At 38.1% G+C, this 18445-nt stretch overlaps 2 protein-coding genes across 3 annotated transcripts; one reads left to right on the top strand and one right to left on the bottom strand.

Annotated features, from left to right (window-relative positions):
• Window positions 1-2835: 2835 nt before the first annotated feature.
• LOC103714267 (mitochondrial-processing peptidase subunit alpha-like) lies at window positions 2836-10914 on the bottom strand. 2 transcript variants are annotated; one of them, XM_039133277.1, is made up of 13 exons: window positions 10807-10914; window positions 8704-8964; window positions 7990-8286; window positions 7738-7905; window positions 7452-7619; window positions 7269-7349; window positions 7083-7149; window positions 6586-6683; window positions 3832-3904; window positions 3663-3733; window positions 3525-3574; window positions 3314-3426; window positions 2836-3210 (listed from the first exon to the last, which is right to left on the bottom strand). In XM_039133277.1, exons 1-13 carry the CDS (start codon window positions 10840-10842, stop codon window positions 3155-3157), a joined length of 1539 nt encoding a protein of 512 aa, XP_038989205.1. In that variant the 5' UTR covers window positions 10843-10914; the 3' UTR covers window positions 2836-3154. The 2 variants fall into 2 exon arrangements, with proteins under 2 accessions (XP_038989205.1, XP_038989206.1); XM_039133278.1 differs by lacking the exon at window positions 8704-8964 and having other exon boundaries at window positions 10807-10883.
• Window positions 10915-16121: 5207 nt separating this feature from the next.
• LOC103714309 (transcription repressor OFP13-like) lies at window positions 16122-17137 on the top strand. The gene has a single exon (XM_017844546.3). The coding sequence runs from the start codon at window positions 16337-16339 to the stop codon at window positions 16997-16999; it is 663 nt and encodes a 220-aa protein (XP_017700035.3). The 5' UTR covers window positions 16122-16336; the 3' UTR covers window positions 17000-17137.
• The last annotated feature ends 1308 nt before the right edge of the window (window positions 17138-18445 follow it).

Below are 18445 nucleotides of genomic sequence, written 5' to 3'. Positions count from 1 at the left end.
GTTGCAACACGATGAGGTAAACTTTGTGGTCGTACTCGCATCCCAAAAAAAAAAAAAAAAAAAACTAAGGTGAAACCCAAACGTATGACTGCATGTGAGCAAACTGTGCTCGTAGCACACCTTTCACGCCTTTAATTAATAAAGGACTATAAAGATAAAATAGAATGCGGATTTTTTATTTAATGGGACATACCGATTTTATAAATCTAATATGAATATATCCAAAAAAAATTAAAAATAAAATGTCATAAAGCGCGATTGGGAGAACCGACGAAGTGGTCTATAAAATCTCTTCCGACTGTTCCGTCGCATAGAGGTGGCCCAATCCGCCGCCGCACCATTCGCCTCGCGATAGGTGTGCCGGTCTACAAAAGAAGTCCACTCCCTCAAGCTACTCCAAATGTTGACCAAAAGCGAGCGTGAGACCGCAACCTCTGCCCAGCTTTGGATCCAACCAACTATAGTGGTTGCGTACCCTCAACTACATAACATAGATAATGCCTGTCCAGGTTGCTCTAAATTCCGCACAAGGAATCAAGGTATGAAAAATCGTAGATCCGCCTGCTGCCAGCAGCATGAAGTCCAAACCTCGGATCACAAAGCCGGCCCCACCACCATCAAAGTTGACTTTGAGAAAACTCGAAGGGGGGAGAGCTCCCATGTAAAGAAAACTAACCGGATCGTTGCAAGAGTAAGGGTCTCGGGTGTCTCTAGCTGCAGTCGTCACTCCAACAAAGGTATGATGAAGAACCTCAGTCGCCTAAGTCATGGCTCTCTCCAACACGAGCCTAGCTGATTGTCTAATGCCTTCAAAGATATAGGCATTTCTGGTTGGCCAGATGTGGTAAGCAATATAAGAGACCTTGGCGCCCCACTGTCTGGACCGCATACTGCTGATACTGCCCTGCAAAGACTCGAGGAAGGTCAGGGCTAGAATAGCTGACTGGAGGAAGCCCATGGGTTGGCCAGTGAGTCTTGACATATGAAGCTCCCTCTGACAACGAAAAAGAACGTGATCCACAGTCTGCACTACATCATCACAAAAAGGGTAGGTCGGAGGATGGTCATCCCTCAATCCCTCAATACCTCCTGGTGGGAAGGCGACCCCAAGCCACCTTCCAAATGAAAAAGTTAACCCTGGGGTGAACACCAAGTCTCCAAATCCACGCCCTATCTAGCCTCCAAGGTGCATCGTCTCGTACATGTCGTAGAGGTCCCTCGCTTTCACCTTTGGACTGCAAGAGGACTTCTAGACTCCCATGTCAGGGCTACCATGGGAAGGAATCGCTATAGAGAACACCCTCTTTGCCAATCTCTCACCGAAGAGACGGGGCACAAGCTCCATATTCCACCTCCTCTCCTCAGACTAAAGCAGATCATAGACTCTCAAACTAGTCACCGTAACAGTGCAAACCATAGTTGGCCACCTCCTCCAAGGAACGTCAGAGAGCAAGGCATCATCCATCACATCCACTAATCCGCCATCACCAATCAACCATCTAATGTAGAAGGAGACCTCCGGTGCATGGGCGCAAACCTCTCTCCAGATGAACGAGCAACTCCGACTAGCCTGTGTACCAGCATCAAGGGTCAACGAGCCATACTTGTCCCTCATTACCGAGCTCCAGAGGCTCTCTGGCTCAAGCGAGAACCTCACAGCATGTCTAGCAATCATAGTCTCTCTTCTGACAAATAGTGATAGAATAAATACCTAAACCTCCATCACGGAGAGGCTGACAGACCGAACCCCAAGCCACCAGGTACACCCCACCCTGACCACTATAAGATCCCCACATGAATTTCTTAAATATCTGCTCAAGCTATGCTAGTAGGGTCTTCGGCGGTATCGTGTCAGAGAGGAGGTAAACAGGCATGGAACTGAGGACGAATCTGATCAAAGTCACTCTACCCATCATCGACAGGGATCTAAATTGCCACCTCTCCAGGCGCTCCCACACCCTTGCACGGCTGTCGTACAATCGGCTCTCCAGATCTTACGCCCGGTTAGCAACACACCAAGGTAGTTTCAGGGCTCATTCTGCTCCACAACTCCCAAGCATCCCTTGATTGCCAGTTTCAAGAATCCTGCGGCTCATCCATGTCAGTGCCTTTGGTCACCTCAATGTCACCTTCGCCCACGCCCGGCCTTTCTCGTTGGGGCACGACTTCCATCACCCAAAGAGCCCTCCATTGTGTCGCCTCCTGGTTCACCCATACCATCTACAAGGAACGTGTTCGACAAAATGGACAAGAGAAGGCACAAATATTAAAGCACTAGCGTCGCCAGAGCACTTTCCAATTAGTTAGACGCTTTCAGTAAACCCCTGGAGGCTATCCCAATTAGTTAGCACGTCCACCTTGAACCCATTGCAGGCGCCGATTGAAGTTTTGCCACCTCGTAGACGGAGCAATGTGCAGAAAACCTGATAACCGTGAAAGAATACCTCTCATAAATCATGCCTTCCCATTATATGATTAATGTATCAGGCTAGCCGCTGGACTCGATTAGAAAACTTAATTCCCCAACTCTCCCTGGGAACTTAGCCTTTATCTGATGCTGAGGAGGTGAGAGAGGTCAAATATACTCAACCCTAATCTCCCCATAGAGAGAATGTTTGGATATTTGAAACCTATAGCTTCCAGATTATAATGAACCAATCTTACCATTTTGCTAAAGCTCACCCTCCCACAACACACTAACGTGCAACATAATCCAATATGTACTTTTTGTTAAATACCATGACCACGACTGTGACCTTAAGATATGGCAAATAAAAAAATTCAAAATAGCATAATAAAAGAAATGGATATTTTGGTGATTGGATGACATACATATATTGACAACATGCAGGATATCATTACTGTGTATCACCAATATAATCCTGGGGTGTGGGGGATGAATGGGGAAAATAAGGAAAATTCTAAGCTGTTTAGGCGTTAATATCAAGAATGATACTAAGACATATTCATGTATCGATATTTCAATGTTCAGCACATCTACGCCCTGTTGATTGGGAAGTCCAAGATAAGGTACATTGGAACCAACAGGTGATAAAGATGATCATAAAAGACATGAAAATATGCTGACCCCAGTTTCATTGACTTCCACTAACAATTTTTCATACTCTCGAGTCTGAGCATTTATCATTTTGCATCAGATTGGTGCATGAAATCTCCGACTGACCGAATCATAACTAGGAACACAATCAACTGCACGGCCAGAACATGATGCAAGTCAGATGTTCACTTTCAACTTAGCTGAAAGTTAGTGGACCAAGAAATAGATGAAAAAGGAAGAGAAGAGAAAACTAACCATCTCCCAAAGATGCCATGGTGAGGGGTGAAGATACAATCTTTTGGGCCATTATTGTGAGATCATCAAGAGTCAGTTCGTCTAAGCATTGCAGAAAATGCTCCACAGGTTTCCTGTATAACAATCAAAACATGTGCAAAATGAGCTAATTTGAAATTTGAAGTTCTTCCACAACATGTGGATAACGGCACTCTGTAAATCAGTAAATTACCGGCACCCGTAAGTCAAAATTTGCCTTCCAATGTCCTCTGTAACAATTGCCTGTGAAGGATATAGAGGAACTTGCATGAACTTCATAAAACTATATACAGCAGAAATTTAAGCATTGATGAATCAAGTTTTTGGTTACTCTGGATTCCAGGTTCATCAAAACAGCTGACTTTGTGGCATTTTTGGCACGACGCAGTTCAACCTCAGTAACTGGAAATCATGTTACGAGATAGATGTAGAACGAGTCATTCCACACATGCAATTTAAATTTTCTCTGAAGATAAAAGTTGCTATGAATGGTAATGTACCCTGGCCAGGGGTTGCAACTGCTAGCAATTCATTAGCTGCAATGTCAACTGCTTTAGCCACGAAGTCTGATCCCTGCATCAGAAGATCATTAAAGAACATTTGAGACTTTGGTTAAGAAGAAAGCTAATGACTTGTTTAATAGTCCTACTTCAATGCTAATAGATCAATACAACATGCAAGAAACAACACAACCTCACCGAGACATTTAGCACAACAGATTTTAACAATACAAGGAAACAGCTCATAATCAGCAAAAGATCTTATTAGTGAAACAGGTCTGATGCTTCACTTCTTGTCCCTTTTATAATTGTCACACATTGCATCTAGCTTTAACAATAATCAAATTTCTATGAGAAATATTTGATTGTTTTGTTGAAGCGAATGCCAATAAGAATGGAGGATTCATCAAGCTGTAGTAGGTATATATGTCTAGCTTCGATGATTTACCACTCAAAAGATGCAGCCAACTGGATCCACTCCCCCATCCCGCTCTTAGAGATCTAGCCACCACCTAGGCCGCTCTTAGAGATCTAGCCACTTATTGGGTGCCCAAGCAGTCCAACTAAGGCCTAGGCAGCGCAGCTTGGGTCAGCTATGACCATATGTTCGAACTAGGCTGTGGATTAACCAGGGCAATTTGAGATTCAAAGAATGTCAAGAAGATAATATTGCAATATTTTATGCTATCCTCAGTGGTCCGCAAACATTTCACTTAGTTACACTACAAGTTTCCTTAATTCTTGATTAGCTGCTTTTCTTTTATATTTATCGGTTATTCTTGGTAGAATTACTTATTGGATTAGCTTGCTTGAATATTATCCATTCTTTTTAGTGAAATGGATGAAAAATATTTACACAATTTGTACTGAAACTTTGATCATTGAAAAAAATTTAGGGTTTTATGCGTGTATACCCTCTTATGTAGACGAAATCACGTGAATCCCCTCGCAAAGTTGTTATTTGCATGCATGCCTTTATAAAATGTTTTTGTCGCATGGATATCCTCATAAATTTTTTTCTTTGAATGCCTACCCATGCCATCTAACATCATGAAGAAATGAGCTGTTTAAACTTGAAATAACTGGAATACCCTTAACATATAGATGTGCAAAAGGAATAATTTATAACCGCATACATGCAGATAATAAACTTTTGAGGGTATACACATTCATTAAAAAATAATTTGGAACGGTATGCATGCAAATAATGAAATGGTGAGGCTATTTATGCAATTTCAAATATTTATAAAATGCATACACATTAAGAAACCCTTACTATTATGATTGAATTGGTTGTACTCTAGTCTAGTTCTCAATTTAAGGTTTGCCCACTACTAAAGAATCAGAGGCTTGCCGATGAGGAAGCAGATTTGAGGGCTTAAGGGATTTGGGTTAGAGTTTCAAATCAAAGAAAGAGAGATTTGATTAACGCGGGATGAGGGTAAGTCAAGGCCTCTTTGTCTACAAGTCGAGCTTTAGGTTTTTGATGTTATATAGGAGACTTCTAACCTTAAAAATGTAGATTCTTGTGCCCAAAGACTCCGACGCTTTTCCATTTACTAGATTTCTTGTTCTAGTAGCAATAGGTGATGACTAGTGCACTAATAGAGAGGGGGCGAGAAAGAGAGACGAGCTAGCATTTGGATAAATTTTTGACCCTAGAAGATGAGTCAGACTTGTTAACCACGACAGAGATAAAAAGATCAATTCACAATTCTAATTAATTTTTATGTTAAATAAATATTAATTTAACTAAAGTTATAGATAGAACTGTGATGTTTAGAGTATTTTATAACAGTATACATGCAAATAGCAACTTTGCTAGGATATTCATGCAATTCCCCATATTTACGAGGGCATACACACAAAATGAGACAGGTTGGGACCTATTACCCATTAAAGGTTAATTCACAATTCTGATTAATTTTTAATTTAAATAGATGCTTAACTAAATTCATCGACAAAACAATCACATCAAGGGAATACATGCAAAAAAAAGGTATTTTATAAGGGTATAAATGAAAATAGCAACTTTGTGAGGATATTCATATGATTTTGTATATTTAAGAAGGTATACAGGCAAAAAAAAGCCAAATATTTATTTAATTGACATGTCAAATCAATAGAATAAGCCATGAAGTAAACATCAAAATCTTTCGCCCATTTACCTTTCTACACTCAAAAAACTTTTATTTTACTTCAAATATAATTATTTTAATATATTTATAGACATTGATTTTACTATTTTAATATTTGTTTATACTATCCGACTAAGCATCTACCTAAGCATTGGACTTCTTGGCCACTCGCATACTCAACAGACTTTTAAAACATTGAAGAGATTAAAGAGAGATGATAAAAGAGGGATTTTTGATAGAAAATCATGCACTTCAAATTGAAAACAGAATGGACAATTGGACATGTTGTTGGAATATAGTGTAGGCATTTTGATAAGGAAAACATAATTTATTCAAATAGCAAGTTAAATTTTCATTAGATTATCTTTCACCCTCTTCCTATCTATTCTCTTGATTTTATCCAGTTCCGTCATCATCATTACATTAACAGGGGTGACTGTCACCGTCCTCTCATCAAATAGCCACTTCATCCACCACAAGCATTACAGCATACACAGCAGAAGAGACAAAGCACTGGACAGAAGAAAACAGTAGCAAGCGTAGCCTTTTTTATGAAAGTTGATTTCACTGTCACATAACAGAAAAATTATATATGAATCTGCAAGAAAGAGCTTACCGTAGTTGAATGGATGCCAAACAAGCCAGAGTCATTATAAATACTACTGAATGCTGACAAGGATTGGACTTGCTGGTACTGATTTAAGACCCGAAGATCTGCATTAGTGACAATATGCTTTTATTCATTTGCATTGTACTAAATTCAACATTCGACATACCACAAACAAATTGACCATATAACAGCTTATGTGAAAGTAACAGCAAGAGACATGATAGTAGACTAGATTAGCGGAAGTCAGTACTTCCTTTAAGCATAACTAAACAACCATGTGGCTTTCCAATTAACATATCATTCCTCATAAAATTATCCATATATTGTGACTGCAGCAAAATTAGTTTTGGCTGGACTCTATCACAATTCCTGACAACCAGAACTATCTCACTTCATTCATCAAGATAGGCTGCTGATTTATCATCTTAATTTCATCTAATCAATGCAATAAATGAATAACAGCTGAGTGAGAAGGTGTCATTAGTTAAAACATTAGCACTCACAGAGCCGAGAATGCATTCCCTTCCCTGGACCACCAGCAGAGAATGAACCACCACCACCCATCAAAGTCTGATACAGATTATTGTTATTCACATAAGTTAAGGGGGGGAAAAGAAAGTAGAAGGCATTGGAGCTTCTTCAATGATGCCAAAAAAACATGATCATCTCCATCTTAATCATTTCAATACCTGCAGAACAGTCAGGACTGTTGCATCTTTGTCTTGATGCCAGCCCCCTGGAACTTCGAAAGCTAACGCCACATGAGTCTTCTACTACAACGAGAAGGCAGATCAGAGAGGTCTAAAAGTAAACAAGAGGGGGAGCGAGCGGGAGGAAGGAAAAAACACAGCATAAGCAGAAAGTTCTATTACCTCCGAGTCTACTTTCTGCCTAAAATCACCACCAGTATAGGTAGACTTTGGCACCTCCACTGGAAGTCCTTTTGGTAAGTCATGCAACATAGGCTCTGCAATAGATAACAAGTGCTCATGATCCACCCCAAATGCTGCCAAAACCATGCGATCGGCAGTATAGTTTTCCTGTCCAATGAATAATCTTCGATTACTTGTACACATAATCACATCTGTATAGCTGTTTTGGTATTGCGGTTTAATGAATTAACTTGACTAGCTTCAAAGAGGCTCTGAAAAGGCTTACGTAATAAAACTTCCCAATAATAGATCCATTGATTCTTTTTAAAGCTGCCTCAGGGGCCATTAACGGGTTTCCTAGTGCACCAGAATAACCAGCAAGGTGAAGTGATTCCAGAAGAAACTGCGGAGGATCCTTTGCGATTTCTCCTATTTCGCCATTAACTTTAGTCAACTGCAAATCAAATGAAAAAGGCCAAAATCATGCAGAACCAAGGAAACAGACATGACAAACAAAGCATACCAATATCATACTGACCTGCTCTTCTACCTCGCTATCAAGAAACAGAGGGTTCCTAACACAGTCAATGAGTAACTCAACTGCCCCTTGCAGGTAGGCCTTTAAAGTGTCATAACTGTACCCCATCTGCTCACGTGAGGCAGATGCGCCCACATTGCCTCCTGTCACCTCCACATCATGCACAATGCACATGTGGCTACGATTTTTTGTGCTTTTAAATGCCAATCTTTCCAAAAGATGGGTAACACCAATCGATTCCTCAGTCTCATATATAGAACCTGAATCAACATATATCCCTAAACAAGCAGCAGGCCCCTGTCATGCGGCAAACTTAGGAGAATCCACATATCTAGACTAAAACCAAAACTTATGTACACCAAGAACTTTGTGAAGGCAGTACGCTTGTAAACTAAAAAACACAACAAGCATATATGCTTTAGAAATGATATGGGGGTAAAAAGAATGAATAAAGTTTGCATTAAAAAAAATTTCCCAATCACTGAACCCCTTCTTGAAATGGATTTAACCACGTAATAATACAAACTAAGTCAAGGAAACTTTTCTTGAAAGGTTGATAGAATTAAAACCAACGTCAAGCTAGGCTTTGGTCATAGGGTTAGCAAAAAAGATCAAATGATTTGATTGGATATAGCCAAGCTGGACTATGTTTCCCATTTTCCTGAGAAGGTTGAACATATCTGACCAACAGAATGGGGAGGGAAATATATTTACCGGTGCATCTTCGGAAGCAATCTTTAGACCATTTGGAAGTGTTGTGATCTTTGTTGGATATCTTTCCAAGGAATCTGGGAGGAAGGGGGGAAGCTTGAGACCAGATAGGGGATGAAAAAGTGGAGGTAGGTGCTTCACATAGCTCCCTTCAGACCAGGAAAGGGGCTTATCTGACAAATATCGAGATGCAACATCATGACCCCAGATCCTCTGGGGTTGCATATTGATGTGTGTCCTGCAATGACTCCCATTCTCAAGGAGCTACAATTGAAAGAAAGAAAAGGTAAGGAAAAGGTAAGTTAAAAACCATATAATAGACTGATGTTCATTTGAAAATAGATGATGCGTAAATTACTAATCAACGTTCGCCATCTCGGTATCGGACTGCATACTGGTACCATGCAGGCACAATGTCAGTACGCTCGCTTTGGTACCGATATGGTACGGCATGCCTGATACGAGGCAATATGCACCGGTACTGCGAACTTTGTTACTAACATTTTGACACTCAAGAATTCATTACATGGTTAAAAAGTGCACCAATGCCATTTTCAAGTAATGAACTGGACAAGATGTTCAGTAAGGACTATAACCATACCGACCGTTTGGACATAACTAACATACATAGATGTGTATTTACTTATGCATGTGTATGTATCTATATATCCAAGAACAGCTGCAATAACCCAAGTTTCTGACTGTCCTTGGAAAGAGTGCACATCATCATCAATGTGTAAGGAGCTAAAGATATTGATGTGAAATAGAACAGAATTCAAGAGACAGAGATAAAAGGTATTGTTTTCCATAAATATGCAAGTCATAGCACACTGCAATACAAAGATTATCATAATCAATAAAATGTAGCTAATAATACAACTGTAGATATATGCAAACAGAATATGATATGCAATAAACTTTCACAGGCTCCATTTTTGGAGTTCCTTTTCTTAGCAGTCTTTTTCTATCTCTTTGCACCTCTGCCAGTACCCCTTTCTATATCACAGACTGGTCTGGGAGAAATAGACCTACTGCTCCAAAACGATACAAGGGAACCACGCCACCAGCCAGGTTTTACCAAACAAGCAAACCTAATATCATTATTATTTAGCCCATTAGCATCTAGTCATTAACCACCACCTCAGAGCCCTAACCGTCTTCCACCTAGGCTTTGCCAAAGGTCAATACTAGAACCGAGTTCGACAACCTTGGATAAGGTATCCCACCTAGCACAAACTGTAAGTGTTCCATCTTCAATGCAAATGAACGTTTATTTTTGCAACATTCCACCCTTTAACACCTCAGAGATGAGACTCATAAAGATGGTTATCCATTTAAGTGCATGAACCTTCACCAAAGACAAAACAAAGACATTTTAAATATGCTTCTGAGAAGAGCAACTCAACCCATGCCACCTTAACCGCCTAAAATCCGCATTGTCGAGTATAATCATCAAGCTGCTATCATTATCTAGCATATTGACCATTTCTATTCCAGTCCATGACCATTAATTTGATATCATTTTATCACACTTTCCAGCCTGCATTGCTAATATATTTAATCAATGTAGATATGTTTTATGCGTTCTAGACAGCTCTCCCCCAAAAATCAGGCTGGACTATCTTATGCTTGAAGAACATGTATCTCTCTATTCCTTTATGGCAATACCAAATACCAACTCGCTTGCATCATAGGTGACACCTTTTCGTTCCTTTATTTCTATATCTCCATCAAGAGTATTTGAAAATATTTGTTAACCTAGAGTACTAATTGTCTTAAAAGTTAAGTATTTTGTTAGGGCATGGAAGGAAGAATTCCCCAATACCTTCCCACAAATCTCACAACAATCTTGGCAGAACTACGAACATTCTTTCCTAAACACCCAAGAAAATCCGCAAATTAAAAAAAAAAACAATTTAAACAGCAAGATAGCACCTTTCGAATTTCTTTTAACAATAAAACAGACGAAAAAATCGAAAAAAAAAAGGACAAGAATCCCAACAAGATCATGATTTCTGAAAATATTATAACCAAATAAAGAAAGAAAAAAATGACGTAAAAAGAGAACGAAGGGTAGGGCTAGGATTCGGCGGCGGGACAGCTGACCTTTCGAAGAAGAAAGCGATTCGAAGATGGAAACATTTTCCACCAAAACCCTAATCTCCTTGGGACTTCGGAGAGGGTTTTAGAAGTCGAGGGAAAGGTAAAATTACAGTGATGCCACCTCCTTAATTAAAAGACCAATATACCCTTATGCCGCAACAGGTGAATTGAATTATTTTATATATGAGTTCCAGATGTTCCGCATAAACATTTTGGAGCGAAAGCTTGATCTACCGTCCGTTTTTCCATCCATCCACCCTGGAGGCAGATCGCCAGTGTCCGCATATCAGGTCGGTGTTCTCTTGGATTGGGTTGAGCTTGGGCTAGGAATGGCCGGCCCGGCTAGGAACTGGGCTTGAGCCCAGTATGTACATTTAGCTTAGGTGTATATAACTATATATAGAATAGTATAAATATAATTAAATTCTGCTTAGAGTATGACTAGCAATTAGTGGTCGTCTTAGAAATTGTCCTTCTAATCACATGAATTCAATAAAGTAGAACTGAAATTACACAACCAAGGCTGAAGGAGTAAGAATATTTCATGCACATATTTCATTTTTATTATGAAAAAAGAATTTTAACTCAAGCTCAAGTTTTACTCATTTGAGTAAAATTTTATCTCAAGTAAAGTTTATACGCCCGTCCTGACCTTAATGCAATATGTATCCTTAGTTATGGTACAGTCTAATTCAAGGTTCAGATTTTGTTTTACCAAATTGATTTTGTTTTCCAAAATTCATCATCCATCCTATGGTTAGACGTATTTATATTTGATCCTTTGATCAAGGACTGAATTGGTAATTAGGATGATTTACTTCGAGAATTTAACAATTTGATGCTTATTTAAAATCATTCTTGTTGAATAAATGGAAACATGAAAGAGAAGGTACATAAACTACATTCACAGTTTACACACAAAGAAAAAATGCATTTGATAGAGAGAGAGAGAGAGAGAGAGAGATGTAATGAGTTTAGCCTAGCAATCTATGAGGCAATTGGGCTCAATGGCCCTAATAATTTCTTCTATATTCTAATTGATGCTTAAATGTTAACCGATATTACTACATAACATGGACTCTTTAATGAATAAGATGTATTTGACGGTCTGTGTTTCTTCCCCTACCCTCTCCCTATGCCATATTTTAACTATAAGGTTAAAAATTCAAGTCCTTCTTCTAGCATTTATTACTTTATTTTTTATTTAAAGATAAAAATAATATGTGTATCATATGTGCCATGTTCTAGTTTTTTTGTTGAAAAAATAAATAATAAAAAAAGACACTCGATCCTTAGATTAAGGTTATTAAGATAAGCACATGGTCAGAACCTATGATGTAGAGTCCATGCACCCTAACTAAACACCTCGAAGAACAAAGCTAGTTGTCGGATGCTAGCATATCTTTTAGTGTTTCTTACTCTTAAACAAATGACAATAACATCCATTATTTGCAGTTACGAGCTCGATATTATATAAATTGATGAATCAGAGAGCAAGAACATTGCAAATCAATTGAAGCATCATCATCAAATTGTAACCTGCTTTACTATTCTCGAAGAACCTCCTTTCTTTCTAATTAGATGATAGTTGTGCATATTTTTATCCTTTTGATGGTTTAGCTAATGAGTTGGTGGACTATACAATGGATACAATACATTCTCCACTAGACCACCCCTGAACTAGACCAAATTTGCATCCATCTGGTGAGTCATGTCCATTCTCAACTTTGCAAAATTTTCTCTAAGTTGGACCTGACCTGTTAACAAAAATAAGAATAATTAGACCTAAGCTATGCCGCCGAACCGTCCTCAATGGTGTCCTAAACTATACCATCTTGAATCGTAGCAGAATTTTTCTTGATGCCTGACATAATTAATCCTGCTCAAATCCAAGAAACACCTGTGGAAATTTTATCAGAAAAATTTTCCCTAGCTATCAAGAGTGGAGTCCCAACTAATACGCCACTCCCTCAAAAGAAATTTGTTAATAACAAGCTTAATCTACACACATAAGACCAATGAAATAGCCTAATTACATGCGAATATGATGCTAATTCAAATCAAGAATGAGCAAACTGAGCCTATATGTGACAAGCTCATCGGGGTCTAGCCAAGTTTATGTCATCCGTATCTATTTAAAGCACCCCCACATCGACCGGGTTGAGAATACATTTGATCAAGATTTCAGGATTCGAAGCCAATTCATGAGTTTAGTCCAAGTCCAAATAGGTTCGGATTGGAATCAGTTAATCGGATCCGCTTCCCTTCTAGCTTTTGGTATTGATTTCTAAGAAGTAACAAGAATTCATCGCCTGTTAATTAAAAAAAAATGAATGGTACACAAATGACTTGAGGAATGTTACAAGTTGGAAAGAGGACAGATAGGTATCCACAGACAAGGGTTATATTAAAACACAATGGTCAACTTTGCATGTGATTGATTGAAGTATTTGAGCTGCACCTTCCCCATCTTAGGATCATACTGTTCACTTCTATACCGACAAAATCAAACATGTAACAACTTCCATTTGAGAGGCATATCATGGAGGCACCTTGAATTATTTGCTCCTTACTCGCCCTAACATAGAAAAAAAAAAAAAAAGGTTAACCAATAGCCAGTACTGGTTGTCCACAGAGGAGGAAGCACCAATACTAACTCTAGTCTTAATTAGCTTGTTGTAAACTAACAAACACCTCCAAAACGCCTTTCTGTAGGTGAAAACTCTGTGAATTTATGGAGTATGGCAGACATTTTGGAAGTAATAACCTAAGTAGCACAACATAATGGTGTATTTTCTGTAACCTTTCTTTCATATTTTGGGGGAGAACGAAGGACAAGAAATTTGGAGTAAGCATCTCACTCATTAATTCTTTAAAGAAATCTAAAACCAATTTAGGATTACCTCGATGCTTCCTAATTACTTGTTACAGGCTGAAACACGCGATTTTTGATGTTTTCAAAGCTCATGATCACATCAAATATGAGTGGTGGGTAGACCTTGTGCCATCGGATACGTGAAAGATGCCTTCGGGTTATCATAAGATGACATGGTCCACAGGAGATGCATACTGTGGAGACAAGTTCGAATCATTTGATTTGTTCCAGTCTTTTTTCTTTTCTTTTTTTTCTTTTTTTTGGTAAAGCTATGATTAATTAGAGTCTTATATCGTATATCTTCTTAAGACATTTAGCAGCCGGAAATTGATAATGTTTTTATATATTTTTTTAATTTTATTATCATTTTTTGGATAAGTGATAATATTAGAAATTCAACTATATTTCAGAAGCCTAACTCACCAAGCTTAACAACTCTGTAATGCCTTCAAGTAAGAATTCAGTTTGAGTTTCAGCAATCAAAAGACCACAGACATTTAAGCGATGATCAAATGGTAATTAATGAGCGTAGTAGACACATAGCCTTCTTGAGTATAAAGGACTCAGTGGTTAGCTAAGCTTCGCCATTACTCTACCATCAGTTAGTTGTGTGATGAGTGCAAATAACAGACGTGTGTATATTGGCCTTCTGGATATCTTCTTCAGAGGATTGACGGGTCTTTTGCTTGAATGTCATGAGAAGTTGGATGTGACCTTTCATGGAACTCTCGTGAATCTCTTACTTCGTATCAAAGCCAATATATATATATATATATATATATTCTATTTTTTACTAATTCTTTCTTTGTTAAAAATTCTCAAATTATACTAAAATGAAGGATATGCTTGTGCAGAACTCTCCATTCACCATGCGGACACGCATATTAATATCATTATTAATAGAGATTTTTATTTTGGATAAAAAAATAGGAATTCTATTTAATATGGTTCTTTGTTAAAATAACATAAATATTATTGAGAAGAAACTTATTAGCTTATTTAACCATATTAAATAAATAATTTTTATTCACATTACTAAATTAATAATTTAATATAGAAATTAATAAAATGGAGTCTTGGCTTTTGTAGAGCTCCCCATTTACCACATGGATGTTCTTATTAGTAACATTATTAATAAAGCACTTTATTTTGGATAATAAATAGGACTCTCATTTAACACAGTTACATATTAAATATAATAATATAATATGAGAAGCTTATTAGCTTATTAAATTGTATTAAATAAAAAGAATTATTATCATTACCAATTAATTGATAGAGAAATAAATGATGATATTAATAAAAAAAATATTTTTACTAGTACTATGCCCTATCCATATCCTCCTTTATTAATTTTAGTGGCATTTATATGTCTATTAAAATTGAGGCTCCATTATTGCATAGCTCTTCATTTGTCATATGGATGCTCATATTAATAGCATTTTTAATAGAGCTCTTTATTTCGGATAATAAATAAAACTTTTATTTAATATAATTCTATATTAAAATATAATAAAATAATATCACCGATAAGAAGCTTATTAGCTTATTAAGTCACATTAAATAGAGAATTTTTTATTAGTTTACTAAATTAATCACAAAATTAATGATGTTATTAATAAAAAAATATTTTTATTAGTACTATACCCTTTCCATATCCATTGGGGGTCATTAGACTATACTAATATTTATTAATTTCAACTATATTTTGATCATCATGATCTTACTTAAAAATAAAAGTACGGTCACTAGTGGTCCCATTATATTGCATTTAAATACCTCCAAGATGCAATACTTTTCTATCTAAAGGTAGGATTATGATCTTTTTTTATTATAATATATTATTTCACTATATCGATAGATATGCATTTTCAAAATAATTTTTTTCAAAAAGGAGAGAAAACTACATCTTGCACATCATGCAGGTTATATGCTAGTAATATCTTAAAATAGCAAACTATTTGTAAGAAAGTTAGTTAATTCGGTTTATAAAATTCTTTTATTATTTTGCAGTATTATGTATCTAAGGTCACTAATATTAGAAAGGTAATACAAAAAACCATCAGAAGTGAACTTTAGAGTGAAGAGGAAAAAAGTGATGCTGTCTGTCAAGATGACAAATTAAAGAACTGTAAATACATAAAGACTCAAAAAAATTTGCCAGTGAAATGCTTCTACTTACATTACAAGAAAAAAAAAAAAAAAAGTTTAGAAGAGAGTGATGGATTGCCCGAGCATGATGGATATATAACTTGTGCATGCATGAATGCATGCTCCTGCGAGTCGAAGGGACCAGGACACAAATAGTAGAAATAATAATAAATATATTAATTGAAAAAAACGAAAGTTAGAATATGTGCTGTTTTTAAACTCCTCTCCATTGGCAAGTACTATTCAATGTGTATTTAATACTGTCGAGGTCTCACACCCTATAGTTAATGCCCACATGAGTGCCCCCACCACCCTTCCCTTCCCTCTCATGTTCCCTTACCCCATCCTTGGTTTAAAAAGGAGACCAAGGAGACCAAGCAACGCTATTATCCCACCCTCCATTAATGCCATACCAAAAGCCACACGGCTCCAGATCAAGAATTTAAAACCTACCTCTCCTTCTTCTATCCCCGTTCCCAAACACCAGTAGCTAGGGAAAGAAACCAAATGGGAAGAAAGCTAGGCTTCACCTCTCTCTTCTTCAAACCAAGGGACAAATCAAGGACCTCTCCTTATGTCTCTTCTTTTCCCTCTCCTTCTTATTCATGGCCTTGGCCTTCTTGTAAGCATCCGAAGACTATCTCCTTCCGAGCGGCGGATGGCGACAACATCTACAAGACTGTGAACTCGGTCTACTTGGACTCGGCCGAATCATGCTTCACCCACTCATCGGAGGAGTCGGCAAGCTTCTCGACGGCGTCGGAGGAGTCGGGGGGTGTCGGCTCATTGGAGTCGGTCATACGGGGGCTCCGGTCGGACAGGCTCTTCTTCAAGCCCGGCGACACGAGCTCGATACTGGAGGAGGCCAAGGACGGTGCGTTCCCGTTCAAGGAGAGCATCGCGCTTGCCATGGAGTCGGAGGACCCGTACAAAGACTTCCGAGTGTCCATGGAGGAGATGGTGGTGGCTCATGGGCTCAAGGACTGGGAGTGCCTTGAGGAGCTCTTGCTATGGTATCTAAGGGTCAATGGTAAGAAGACTCATGGGTATATAGTAGGGGCCTTTGTCGATTTGCTTGTAGGCCTTGCCTCCCCTCCTTCCTCTTCTTCATCATCTTCCATGTCTTCTCAAATTAAGGAGGTGGAAGAGGAGGGAAGTGAGTCCTGCTGAGTTCTTCTGATCCAATGAACGACATGGATCCTTTTCATTTTTTTTTTTTTTTTGCTAGTTATAATATTTCATCTCAATGTACACTTGTAGGCTTATATATATGCTAGTAAACCTATATATGGTTAAGAGTTCTCGATCTCTCTCTCTCGCTCGCACATCTGAGGCATGCTCGCAGGAGTGCAATGAAAGATTTAAGATACTTTTTTTGTTGTTGTTTGATAGGACAAATGTGAAGATGGTTAATGTTGATAAAATTTAGAAGCATAGCTTCAAAGCAATATGGTTTTTAGTTGGAACTACATGATTTTTTCTTGGATACACACATTGGAGCAATAAGATCGGTTCTTTGGAAGGGCATGAAAGATGATGTTATGTAATCGACTGAAGGCAATCAAAATGAGGCTTCTCTATCTCTTCTTCAACGGCTTTTTTCTTTGTTTTGTTTTGTTTTTTGTCAGTATAAGGAGCCAGCAGTGTCCCTTTCTATCAAGTGGAGGCCCATAAGTCGAAACAGTGGTGGCTAATCATGTCACATGCACCTAAATAATTCTATAAGCACGAGATAGAGCGTCGCCATCAATAAATTGGATATTTCCTCCTTTTTGGTGAATAATTTGGACACTTCCTTCAGCTCAACGCTTCGCGACGAGAATTAGCACAGCTTAGAGACGTGATGCTTCCATGAAGCATCTCGTCACATCCTACAGTCGTCTTTATCTTGTTCTGTTCCTCCCATATAAGTCATCAGTTAAAAGAGAAATATTTCTTAATCCTATAATTACTATCATCTATGAAAAACTATTCTAATAATTATATAATCTTTAATCACTCAAAGTTTCTGAGAGACAATGAAGAAGTGATTCTTAATTAATTCAACATAGAGTATGAATAACTTCGAATATAATTAGTCCAGATGTATCACATTTCTAGTCTACCATCCCATAGTTAGCCAATTAGCCTAGGTCTCCACTTGCAAGCTCAACAACCTCCTTCATTATTTATCTTGTCATGTACATAGCCAGGGAATTTATATTTTTCTTGTCCTTTCTCCCTCTGCCCAAATTCTAAGCAACATGGTTCTCCTGTTCATGTCCCTGTCAAAGAAATCTCCAAGCAGAGAAGCCAAAGCTGTTGCTGTAGGGAAAACCTATTCACAATAAACTAATCATGGTCTTAAAGAAGGGGTTAAAGTTTCCGCAAAGATGAGTTAATTAATCGCCAGACATAGGATGATGGGTTAGTTGAGCCAAGTTTTCACAAAGCTTATCCATTGTACACAACTTGGCAAAGCTAGCACGTGCGAACACTTGTTTGTGCGTGCGGACACCCAACGCTTAATTCATTAGAAAAGGATCAAATGCGTCAACCCAAACTCTTTTTTGGTGGCCGTGCAAGATTCTCATATTTGTTGGGTTTTGAGGCGAAGCTTCTAAACCGGGCGTCTTG

Source organism: Phoenix dactylifera, chromosome 14 (assembly GCF_009389715.1).
Source record: "Phoenix dactylifera cultivar Barhee BC4 chromosome 14, palm_55x_up_171113_PBpolish2nd_filt_p, whole genome shotgun sequence".
Classification (NCBI taxonomy): Eukaryota; Viridiplantae; Streptophyta; class Magnoliopsida; order Arecales; family Arecaceae; genus Phoenix; species Phoenix dactylifera.
Note: the sequence above shows the minus strand (reverse complement) of the source record. Positions and strands in the feature narration are given on the sequence as shown.

Excerpts from the sequence above, each read along its gene's own strand:
- LOC103714309 (XM_017844546.3), top strand. The coding sequence starts at position 16,337 with ATGGGAAGAAAGCTAGGCTTCACCTCTCTCTTCTTCAAACCAAGGGAC.
- LOC103714267 (XM_039133277.1), bottom strand. The coding sequence starts at position 10,842 with ATGTTTCCATCTTCGAATCGCTTTCTTCTTCGAAAG. Across the intron at positions 8,965-10,806 it reads ATCGCTTTCTTCTTCGAAAG|CTCCTTGAGAATGGGAGTCA; the intron begins GTCAGCTGTCCC and ends TTTCAATTGTAG. Across the intron at positions 3,575-3,662 it reads TGATGAACCTGGAATCCAGA|GCAATTGTTACAGAGGACAT; the intron begins GTAACCAAAAAC and ends TATCCTTCACAG.